This window comes from Chiloscyllium plagiosum, chromosome 45 (assembly GCF_004010195.1).
Source record: "Chiloscyllium plagiosum isolate BGI_BamShark_2017 chromosome 45, ASM401019v2, whole genome shotgun sequence".
Classification (NCBI taxonomy): Eukaryota; Metazoa; Chordata; class Chondrichthyes; order Orectolobiformes; family Hemiscylliidae; genus Chiloscyllium; species Chiloscyllium plagiosum.
In genome coordinates, this window is record NC_057754.1 from 970585 (window position 1) to 982057 (window position 11473).

Sequence of the window (11473 nt, forward strand, 5' to 3'; positions counted from 1 at the left end):
CCCCGCAGACACACACACACACTCCCCCGCAGACACACACACTCCCGCAGGGACACATTCTCACTCTCCCCCCGTCCCTGCCGCTGGGAGTGGGGATTGCTGGTGCTGTTGCTGTTTGCTGACTGTGTGTTATTTGTTCAGGTCGCGCTGATGAGAGCACCATTGCCCTGGGCTATTTTATCACCCCGTGCGTGGTCATCCTCATAACCATCATTTTCTACTGCACTCTGCCTTACCTGGTGAGTACAGACATGTCTGCTTGCTCGTGCTCTCTCACTCACGCTCACACTCGCACTCTCACACTCGTGCTCGCACTCTCTCACGCACTCTCACACTTTCTCACACGTGCACTCTCGCGCTCGTGCTCGCACTCTCACACACACTCTCTCGCACACTCGCACGCTTTCTCACACTCGCTCTGTCACACTCATGCTCGCACACTCTCACTCGCACTCACTCACTCTCGCGCTCTCTCACTCTCACACTTGTGCTCTCTCATACTCACACTCGCGCTCTCACACGCTCACACTCACGCACTCGCTCTCTCTCGCATTTGCGCTCTCTCACTCGTGCTCCCTCATGCTCACTCTCGCGCTCGGGCTCTCTCACCAGCTCACACTCTCTCACTCGTGCTCTCGCACGCTTGCAATCGCGCTCTTTCACGCTCACACTCACACTCGCGTTCGCTCACACTCGCGCTCTCTCATGCTCATACTCGCGCTCGGGCTCTTTCACCAGCTCGCACTCTCTCACTCGTGTTCCCTCACGCTCACACTATCTCACACTCACACTCTCTCACTAGCTGATGCTCTCTCTCACTCACTCGCAGCCCTGCTCCCAGACTCTCTGTAAATCTCTAAAGCGTTGCTGACTTTTTATGATCTGGAAGGCAGCTGTCTGAAAGGACAGGAGGGGGAGATTTAACAGGAGCTTTCAATAAAGGGGGAAATCAGGGAAAATACTGAGAAAGGAGGAAATCTGCAATGCTGGGGAGTGGGGGTGGAGGGAGTAGTTGGAGAAGCCTTTCAAACAGCCAGGGTCGGGTCGGGTCAGGTCTTTGGACTAAAATGGGTATGGTTGGGATTTCTCCAAAATGGGTATGGTTGGGATTTCTCTAAAATGGGTATGGGTTGGGATTTCTCTGAAATGGGTATGGTTGGGATTTCTCTGAAATGGGTATGGGTTGGGATTTCTCTGAAATGATTTCTCTGAAATGGGTATGGGTTGGGATTTCTCTGAAATGGGTATGGTTGGGATTTCTCTGAAACTCGCTGACCTTCCCTCTACCACCACGGTGTCTGTTCCAGGAATTTGCAAAATATTACTTCAACAAAGATCATCCGAATCCCTGTTACGAGCTGGAGAGCAAGACGGACCTATTAATGCACAGTAAGTGACACCCCACCCCCACCCCACCCACCATCTCGAATCAGTGCTAAGGGAGTGGGCACTGTCAGAGGGTCACTGCTAAGGGAGTGGGCACTGTCGGAGGGTCAGTGCTGAGGGAGCGGGCACTGTCAGTGGGTCAGTGCTAAGGGAGTGGGCACTGTCAGAGGGTCACTGCTAAGGGAGTGGGCACTGTCGGAGGGTCAGTGCTGAGGGAGCGGGCACTGTCAGTGGGTCAGTGCTAAGGGAGTGGGCACTGTCAGAGGGTCACTGCTAAGGGAGTGGGCACTGTCGGAGGGTCAGTGCTGAGGGAGCGGGCACTGTCAGTGGGTCAGTGCTAAGGGAGTGGGCACTGTCAGAGGGTCACTGCTAAGGGAGTGGGCACTGTCGGAGGGTCAGTGCTGAGGGAGCGGGCACTGTCAGTGGGTCAGTGCTAAGGGAGTGGGCACTGTCAGAGGGTCACTGCTAAGGGAGTGGGCACTGTCGGAGGGTCAGTGCTGAGGGAGCGGGCACTGTCAGTGGGTCAGTGCTGAGGGAGTGGGCACTGACAGAGGGTCAGTGCTGAGGGAGTGGGCACTGTCAGAGAATCAGTGCTGAGGGAGTGGGCATTATCAGTGGGTCAGTGGTGGGGGAGCGGACACTGTCAGAGGGTCAGTGCTGAGGGAGCGCCAGTCCCTACACCCCTCCTTACCTCTGTAACCCCCTCCGGCCCCTACACCCCCTCCCTATCTCTGTACCACCTCCAGCCCCTACACCCCCTCCCTATCTCTGTAACTCCCTCCAATCCCAGCCTCTGGAGCATCCCCTGATTCTCATCATTCCGCCACTGGGAGCCATGTCTCCTGCTGTCTGGAGTCCGGAGATCGGGAATTGAGCATCGGGTGGAGAGGAGCCGAGCTTGCTGTCGGGATGAGGCCAGTCAGGGGCACCCTGACTGACTGCCCTCTCCCCCACCCCAGGATGGAAGTTTCTCTGTGAGGGTCTGGGTTTAGGAGCCCCCTCCCCATGCCCAATGACAGTCACATCAGAGAGGTGTCGGTGTTTGGTGCTGGGGGCGGGGCAGGGCCCCTAAATCATTCCTGCCACGTTCTCATTCAATATTGCTCTCTCCACCAATCACAGAAGAGAAAAATGGAATGGTGCCAGCCAACGGGAAGCAGGCATTGGTCCATCTCCAGGAAGAGGATATCCAAGATGACCAATCAGAGATGGGCTTCAGTGTGATCAAAGTGTTCCGGAAGGTGAGAGCCGCCGAGCTGCTTCCCGAGGATTGGGGTGGGGTGAGCTGGTGCTGGGCGGGATCCATGTGTCCCTGTCAATCTGTGTCTGTCTGTCCCTGTCTGTGTATGTGTCTATCACTGTCTGTCCCTGTGTGTGTGTGTCTGTCACCCTGTCTGTGTGTCTGTCTGTCCCTGTCTGTGTCTGTCACTCTGTCTGTATGTGTCTGTCCATCCCTGTGTCTGTCTGTGTCTGTCACTCTGTCTGTGCTTGTGTGTCTGTCCATCCCTGTGTCTGTCTGTCTGTCTGTCCCTGTCTGTCTGTATATCTGTTCCTGTCAGTCAGTCAGTGTGTGTTGTATCACCTTATCTTGCTGGATATAAAGCCTGCCTGTGGGACTGCTAGCCTTTCTCTGAGTTGGAGTGCCCCCCACAGGGGGGGCAGGAACCCTACAGGAGCTGTATTAACATCAGGACATTTGCTTCTCCCCCACCCCCCACCCCCTCCAGATCTGGAAACTGGCAATCTCTATCTGCCTTATCTTTATAGTGACCCTGTCTGTCTTCCCAGCTGTCACAGCCGATGTCAGCTCTCACACCAAGCACGGCCAATGGAGTAAGTCTTTCACTGAATGTTAGGCACGGGTGTGTATTATAGAAATAACAGCTCCCCGGGGAGGGAGTTACAGGCTGGAATCTAATTGAGGGGTTCGGGGTGGTTTATATACAGAATAACAGATACCCGGGAGTGAGTTACAGATTGGAATCTGATCGAGGGGTTCGGGGCGGTTTATACACAGAATAACAGATACTCCGGGAGTGAGTTACAGTCTGGAACCTAATCGAGGGGTTCAGGGTGGTTTATATACAGAATAACAGATACCCCGGAGTGAGTTACAGACTGAAATCTAAACGAGGGGTTCAGGGTGGTTTATATACAGAATAACAGCTACACCGGGAGGGAGTTACAGACTGGAATCTAAACGAGGGGTTCCGGGTGGTTTATATACAGAATAACAGATACCCGGGAGGGAGTTACAGACTGGAATCTAATCGAGGGGTTCGGGGTGGTTTATATACAGAATAACAGATACCCCGGGAGGGAGTTACAGCCTGGGATCTAATTGAGGGATACGGGGTGGTTTATAAACAGAATAACAGATACCCCGGGAGGGAGTTACAGACTGGAATCTAATCGAGGGGTTCGGGGTGGTTTATATACAGAATACAGATACCCAGGAGGGAGTTACAGACTGGAATCTAATCGAGGGGTTCGGGGTGATTTATATACAGAATACAGATACCCGGGAGGGAGTTACAGACTGGAATCTAATCGAGGGGTTCGGGGTGATTTATATACAGAATAACAGATACCCCAGAGAGGGAGTTACAGACTGGAATCTAATCGAGGGGTTCGGGGTGGTTTATATACAGAATAACAGATACCCCGGGGAGGGAGGTACAGACTGGAATCTAATCGAGGGGTTCGGGATGGTTTATATACAGAATAACAGATACCCCGGGGAGGGAGGTACAGACTGGAATCTAATCGAGGGGTTCGGGATGGTTTATATACAGAATAACAGATACCCCGGGGAGGGAGGTACAGACTGGAATCTAATCGAGGGGTTCGGGATGGTTTATATACACTGTCGCCCTCCCCCCCCTGTGGCAGCTGCAGCAGTACAGCTTTAACGTTGCTGTGTGTGTGTCTCTCTCTCTCTCTGTGTCTCGGTGCAGCCCCGGCAGGAGAATGCGGTTCTGCTGTTGGTGTTGTTACGGCTCTCCTTCATCCCCATCTTCATGCTGTGTAACGTGGGCCAGCGACACTTCCTGCCCGTGCTCTTCACCCACGACGCCTGGTACATCATCTTCATTTTCCTGTTTGCCTTCTCCAATGGTTACCTGGTCACTCTCTGCATGTGCTACGCCCCCAAGTAAGTGATCCTAGGGTGTGGGGGGCAGGGGGTTTATCAGGACAGAGCGACTATCGAGGGGGTGGGGGAGGGGGGATAGGGAGAGAGGAGGGGAACGGAGGCAGGAGAGATGGGTTACCAGACAGACTGACTATGGGGGGGGGGGTGCGGACACGGATTCAGTCTGCTCTCTAACAATCCCCCACCCCAAAACCACAACAGGAATGAGGGGCACACGCTGGGGAAGTGGACACAGGCCCCTGCAGATGTGGGTGCTATGTAAAGGCAGCTTCGGGAGGATGAGACGCGCGCGTGCACACACACCCAGCCCCACACGCTGATGCGGGGGGGGGGGGTTGGGGGGCGGTGTGGTGATGCCTCATTTCTGGACATCAGCTGTCTCCCCCTGAGGCTGGCTGAGCTGTTCGACTGTGGGAGTCAAACGTGAGGCACTGTCAGTGTGTCCCACTCACCCTCAAACTGCAGTCAACACCTCCCCCCCCCTCCCCATCCTGAGCTGGGCCCAGGCAGGGCCTGAAGGTTTTCCTGTTCTGGCAAGGACACGCTGCTCAGTGCTGCCCCCATAGGCCCAGCAGGGATGGGGATTGGGCTGGTTCCCACCCCCTGGCCCAACAGGGATGGGAATGGGGCTGGTTACCCCCCCAACGGCCCAGCAGGGATGGGGCTGGTTCCCTCTTGGCCCAGCAGGGATGGGGATGGGGCTGGTTCCCCACCCCCCCCCCCAGCCCAGCAGGGATGGGGCTGGTTTCCTCTTGGCCCAGCAGGGATGGGGCTGGGATGTTTTCCGCTGGGATGCAGTGTTCCCCCCCCCCAGCCGAGCTAACCTCAGTGTTTCTGGATGGTTTCCACAGGAAGGTGTCCCCGAGGGATGCAGAAACAGCAGGAGCAGTGATGGCGTTTTTCCTGGCTCTGGGTCTGGCCCTGGGAGCTGCACTCTCCTTCCCCATTCGCCTCATGGTGTGAGCTCTGGCTCGACACACCTGCCTTTCCTGGAGTCACAGAGCAGGATTTGGCAGCTTGTTGGGACTGACTGGGATAGAGACTGGGAATGGGTCTGTTCCTACACTGTCCCAGTCTCTCCCGTGAGGATTGTAAATAATGGCTGTGCTGCCCCTGCTGGTCAATCTCTGAGTGTACCCTGCGCTGACCCTCCCCCACCACACCCTCTCCCCAGACAAACCCCCTCCCCCACCACACCCACTCCCCAGACAGACCCCCTCCCCCACCACACCCTCTCCCCAGACAGACCCCCTCCCCCACCACACCCTCTCCCCAGACAGACCCCTCCCCCTCCTGCTCCGGGATATCTCCCCGGCCCCTGACTGATCCCTCCCTCTGTACTGAAGCTTGCTGTATATGAATGGAAATATTTGAACTGTGTGATGCCCTAAAGGCCAAATAAGATTTGGGCATTGTTGGTTTTTTGGCCTGGTTCTGCACATGTACCCCATTAATAATGGCGTACAACACTGGATTCATTCAAATTATTTTATACAAGTATTGTTTTTTTAAGATAGTAATATTAAACATTTAAAACAACCAATACCGTTCTGCCAGCTGTCTGTTTGAAGCGAGTACCAGACTGTATTATCCAATCACAATCACTACACCTTCACATGGACCTTATCCAATCACGATATTACATTTTAACATCTATTCCTGTGAATACGCCTGTGGTGATTATCGAAAACTCTTCCCTGTCCTTTACCCCCTTTCAGTGTCCCCCCGCCCCCAACTCCCCTCTGTTTTGGTCGTTGGCCCCTAATGGGCCAAATCTACGTACTGAGGGGTCCACCATTATCCTTCAGATAGGCAGCCATCTGATTTCGACAACACCCCACTGTGTAGATAACCTTTCACACCAATTCTCCGTTCCCCCTCTCCTGGATACATAAAGACCCCTTTTGTACCCGTCTCTGGTTATGATGTTCTATGTACCGGCAGCACCAAGCTCCAGGCTCTCTGTTTTATACCAAGGCTGGTCTCGCCAACTCGATACCGAGCACCTCACTGACTTGGCACAGAGAAACTATCCCGTCAACCCCTCTCGTCTGCTACCCATCCAAAGTAATCTCATTTCCCATTGGCCAGTCTGTCTTGGCGTTGCAAGTGCACACCGAAAAGCTTCATCAATGTCCTGAGGGTTTCGGCCACGCACCCCAGATCCCCACCAGTCTCTGGGTGAAAAAAAACCTTCTCCTCACATTTTCCCCCCCCAAACCTCCTGCCCCTTCCCCTAAATCTACGCCCCCAGTCACTGATCCCTCCATCGAGGGGATAAGTTCCTTCCGATGTATCCCTGGTAATTTTATCCACCTCAGTCATGTCCTGTGCTATAACTCCAGTCATAGAAATGTATGGCATGGAAACAAATCCTTCAGTCCAAGTCCTCGGTGCTGACCAGATGGATACATGAATAGGAAGAGTTTACAGGGCAAATTCTGGCTGCGCAATCTGTGTTCAGAGTGGAATCTCTCCAGCCCAGGCAGCATCCAGGTCAGTCTGCCTCTGCTGCCCCTCCAGTGCCTGTCACATCCCTCCTATAATGTGGGTCCCAGAACTCCAGCAGTGGCCCAGGTAATTATTTAATTTGAGTATCCTCCAGTCTTCATTGTTCACTGCCTCACCTATTTAGTACCATCTTCACCGTGATCGACCCTGCCACACTTCAGTCTATATAAACCACAAACAGTAAAAGTCTGAACACAGATCCATGTGCAATTCCACTGGAGAAAGGCTTACACTCGCAAAAACTCCCTGTGACCGTCACCCTGTGCTTCATGCCACACCACACCCAGCTATTTCTGGATCCAACTTGTCAAATCTCCTTGGATCCTTTGGGCTCTTAGCTCTCAGTCTCCTGTGCGGGACTTTATCAAAAGCATTAGCCCCCACTCTCACACCTGGTCACCTCTTCAAGAAAAATGCAATCAGGTTGGTCAGACGTTAGTCCCCCTTAACAAATCCACGCTGACTGTTCCCTGATTTATTCCTGCCTCCCCAAATGCAGATTAATCCTGTCCTTCAATAGCCCCATCATCGAGGTTAGACTGATTGGACTGTAGTTTCCTGGTTTATCCCATGGCTCCCTTCTTGAATAACTACTACAGTGGGTGTCTTCCAGGACTTACAGAGTCAGAGAGATGTACAGCATGGAAACAGACCCCTTTGTCTAACTTGTCCATGCCGACCAGTTACCTTAACCCAATCTAGTCCCACCTGCCAGCACTTGGCCCATATCCCTCTAAACCCTTCCTATTCATATACCCATTCAGATGCTTTTAAATGCTGTAATTGTACCAGTATCCACCACATCCTCTGGCAGCTCATTCCATACACGTACCACCCTCTGTGTGAAGAAATTGCCCCTTAGGTCTCTTTTATATCTTTCCCCACTCACCCTAAACCTGTGCCCTCTAGTCCTGGACTTGCCCACCCCAGGGAAAAGACTTTATCTATTCATGCTATCCATGCCCCTCATGATTTTATAAACCTCTATAAGGTCACCCCTCAGCTTCCGACGCTCCAGGGAAAACAGCCCCAGCCTGTATCTCCCACCCTGGCAACATCCCTGTAAATCTTTTCTGAACCCGTTTCAAGTTTCACAACATTCTTTCTGACAGGAAGGAGACCAGATTTGCACGCAATATTCCAACAGTGCCAAGAGATGCCTGACCCAGTCTCTTGGGAGGCAGCAGTGTTAACCACTGAGCCACCTTACTGACCATAGGCGAGAGTCTCTGACTTACCCCTTCTATCCAGGCAAAGTGGGGCAAGGGTTCCTGTGCACAATTCCTGATGTCCAATTCATGAGAATGCTCAGACTCTCTCTCACCCATTTTGCCCAGTTCCCAATGTCGACAAAGGACAAAAGGACACCTCAGTTGGCATTCCTTAAGTATCACCCCGTGCACTGTGCTCAACTTCTGTATGATGCTCAGATCAATGGGGGAACATCACAGTAGTGTGCTCCTCACCAGGCACCTATTCACAACCAGGACTTTAGAGAAGAACAGTTTACCAGTAAGGAAATCACAGACACGAATCTCATCGAAGGGGCTCAGCGTAACAGATACCCCGGGAGGGAGTTACAGACTGGAATCTAATCGAGGGGTTCAGGGTGGTTTATATACAGAATAACAGATACCCCGGGGAGGGAGTTACAGACTGGAATCTAATCGCGGGGTTCGGGGTGGTTATATACAGAATAACATACCCTGGGAGGGAGTTACAGACTGGAATCTAATCGAGGGGTTCGGGGTGGTTTATATACAGAATAACAGATACCCAGGAGGGAGTTACAGACTGGAATCTAATCGAGGGGTTCGGGATGGTTAATATACAGAATTACAGATACCCCGGGAGGGAGTTACAAATGACTGCAGGACTGTGAAGGTGCTCGGGGTATAGATTGAAGTTAGGGACAGCACCCACGAGGTGGCGATGTGGAGCTCCATAGTCTCTAAACAGGATTCACCTTCCCGTTTCTCCAGGGCTGTGAGAGAGAGATGGAAAGTGAGTGACAGAGTGAATGCAGAGCCCTGAGTGGGAAGGGACAAGTGTTAACTCTTTCTGTTATTTAGGGATGTTAGGACTAGGGAGCGCGCCCTAATTATTAGAACCATTTTTTTCAGAATCCAGGCAACACTTACACACTCAAAATGTTGTGTCATTTGGATACTGTCTTCCACAAAAGGACATTGTTGTTGCAAGAATTATTGCTCTTAAACCTGAGATATTTATTCACTACAGAATACTAAGGATCTGAGGTTAGGTCAGAGAGGAGCTTTGTAATAATGTTCACGGATGTGTAGGCTGGGTGCACGTCAGGGGAAATGTAAAGTATTATGGAAATGGGTCTGGGTGGGGTACTCTTCGGAGGGTCGGTATGGACTTGTTGGGCCAAACGGCCTGTTTCCACACTGTAGGAATTCTACGATTGCGCAGCATTATTAAGCTGAATGGTATTTATTTCCGTCTAACTTCCTTCGGCTCAGCTAAACCTGGTGTCGTGTAACTTTTGACCTTGTCCACCCCAGTCCAACACAGTTTCGACCAGTCCGCCCCCCACCCAAAAAAAAACAACAAATTACAGCTGTAATAAAGCAGAGTCGAGAGTGTGGTGCTGGAAAAGCACAGCAGGTCAGGCAGCATCCGAGGAGCAGGAGAATCGACATTTCGGGCATAAGCCCTTCTTCAGGTATTTAATAAAACAGAGTCCAGAATTGGTAACAGTGACGACTTGAAAATCTTCCACAGGTTACAATGTTAAGTTGTGGTAACTAATTAAGTAATGGAACTTTTCCCAGTGAGAAGCAATGAAACTCATTTGAAACAGAAAACAAAACTGTCTCGACCAGGAGGGTGTAAAGGTCTGAACTTGATCTGTAAATTCTGATTCCCCCGTTTTACATTAGTTTCTCGCCATCAAACCCCCTGTGCACACACTCACCCAGTTTTTTTATTCAAATCCTCCACCGATGTCAGTCTAATCTGAAATGGTCACAGATCGAGGTAGAGACGGGAACTCTCAAGAAACTGTCGAGGCGAACGCTCGGAAGCTGCAAAAGTGTTGGACTCTGACCTGGTTGTTGTGTGATTTTTAAACATTGTCCATCTCACCTCCACATCGCAAAACGAACAGACAGACGTTCCTCAACAGGCGGGACACTACCGGCTGAAGGGCCGCTTTCCGGTGCTGTTTAAAAAGGAAACCGAATGATTTCCTAAGCACCCTCCCTCCCTCCCTCACCCCCAATCCTCGGCCTTCAGAATTGCTGCCGGGTTTGCTTATACTTTCTTTTTAAGATCATCTACACACACACCCCCAAAAAGAAACGAAAGCAAAGCCAGCTTGTGCGCCTGGGAGGGGAAACGGGACGGAATCTCTAAAGAAAAAGATCGACGAGGATGGGATTCGAACCCACGCGTGCAGAGCACAATGGATTAGCAGTCCATCGCCTTAACCACTCGGCCACCTCGTCTGATACAGCTAAGGCTGGGCTCAGGATTCCATGAGCTCGACACCTGGTTACATTGTTACCGTGGCTGCAAAAATGGATACATTTGTTGCAACGTTCGATTTCCCCCCCTGTCCCAACGTTCGATACAGTGTCTCAACGTTCGATACATTGTCTCAACGTTCGATACAGTGTCTCAACGTTCCATCCACTGTCTCAAACCCCTCTTCCCCACAATAAGAAAATCCTCAGATGTTGATCGATTATAACTGCAGCCTGTTGGGGCTCTCAACACCCACTTGGATCGATTGATTGGAATTGGAATCCCCCTCTCTCTTTTTGTGAGAAGGCTTCTCTCTCAAAGTTAAAAATCACACAACACCAGGTTATAGTCCAACAGGTTTAATTGGAAGCACACACTAGTGGTGTTGTGTGATTTTAACTTTGTACACCCCAGTCCAACACCGGCATCTCCGAATCATGACTCTCAAAGTTAGATTGCCACACGCCGTCCCCTCCCCACCCCAATTTGCCAGAAGAGGTGCACCCGCCACTCTTTGAGACGTGGCCGGGACAAACTCAGGCCGTTCGGCCCTCCCAAGGGCGGTTATCCCCTTGGGGGTGGATCAGGTCAGGGTTCAGAAGGGCATCCTATCACCCCATAACCCTAAAATCGATTGCAGAGTCAGCGAATGGAGGCCGTTCGGCCCTTAGTGTCTGCGCCAGCTCTCCGAATGAATATTAACAGTAGTCTGGATGTCGGATGTAAGTTGAATCAGGAGCTGAAATTGGCCTGTCGCAAAGATGTTACTACAGTTGTTATGGGGGATTTCAACATGCAGGTAGACTGGGAGAATCAGGATGGTATTGGACCTCAAGAAAGAGACTTTGTGGAGTGCCTCAGAGATGGATTCTTAGAGCAGCTGGTGCTAGAGCCGACCAGGGAGAAGGCAATTCTGGATCTAGTATTGTG

The 11473-nt window shown here is 51.7% G+C and overlaps 1 protein-coding gene and 1 non-coding gene across 2 annotated transcripts in view; one reads left to right on the plus strand and one right to left on the minus strand.

The window, feature by feature from the left end:
- The window catches only part of LOC122543973 (equilibrative nucleoside transporter 2-like), an 8852-nt gene extending 3090 nt beyond the window's left edge, over positions 1 to 5762 (plus strand). The window contains 6 exon segments of the mRNA XM_043682982.1: positions 142 to 239; positions 1308 to 1389; positions 2509 to 2627; positions 3114 to 3292; positions 4310 to 4540; positions 5392 to 5762. Of these exon segments, the coding sequence (XP_043538917.1) occupies positions 142 to 239; positions 1308 to 1389; positions 2509 to 2627; positions 3114 to 3292; positions 4310 to 4540; positions 5392 to 5503 (821 nt within the window). The 3' untranslated portion in view covers positions 5504 to 5762.
- Positions 5763 to 10442: 4680 nt separating this feature from the next.
- Positions 10443 to 10524, minus strand: trnas-gcu. Its single transcript has one exon. It is a non-coding gene; the product is annotated as a tRNA-Ser (tRNA).
- Positions 10525 to 11473: the final 949 nt, after the last annotated feature.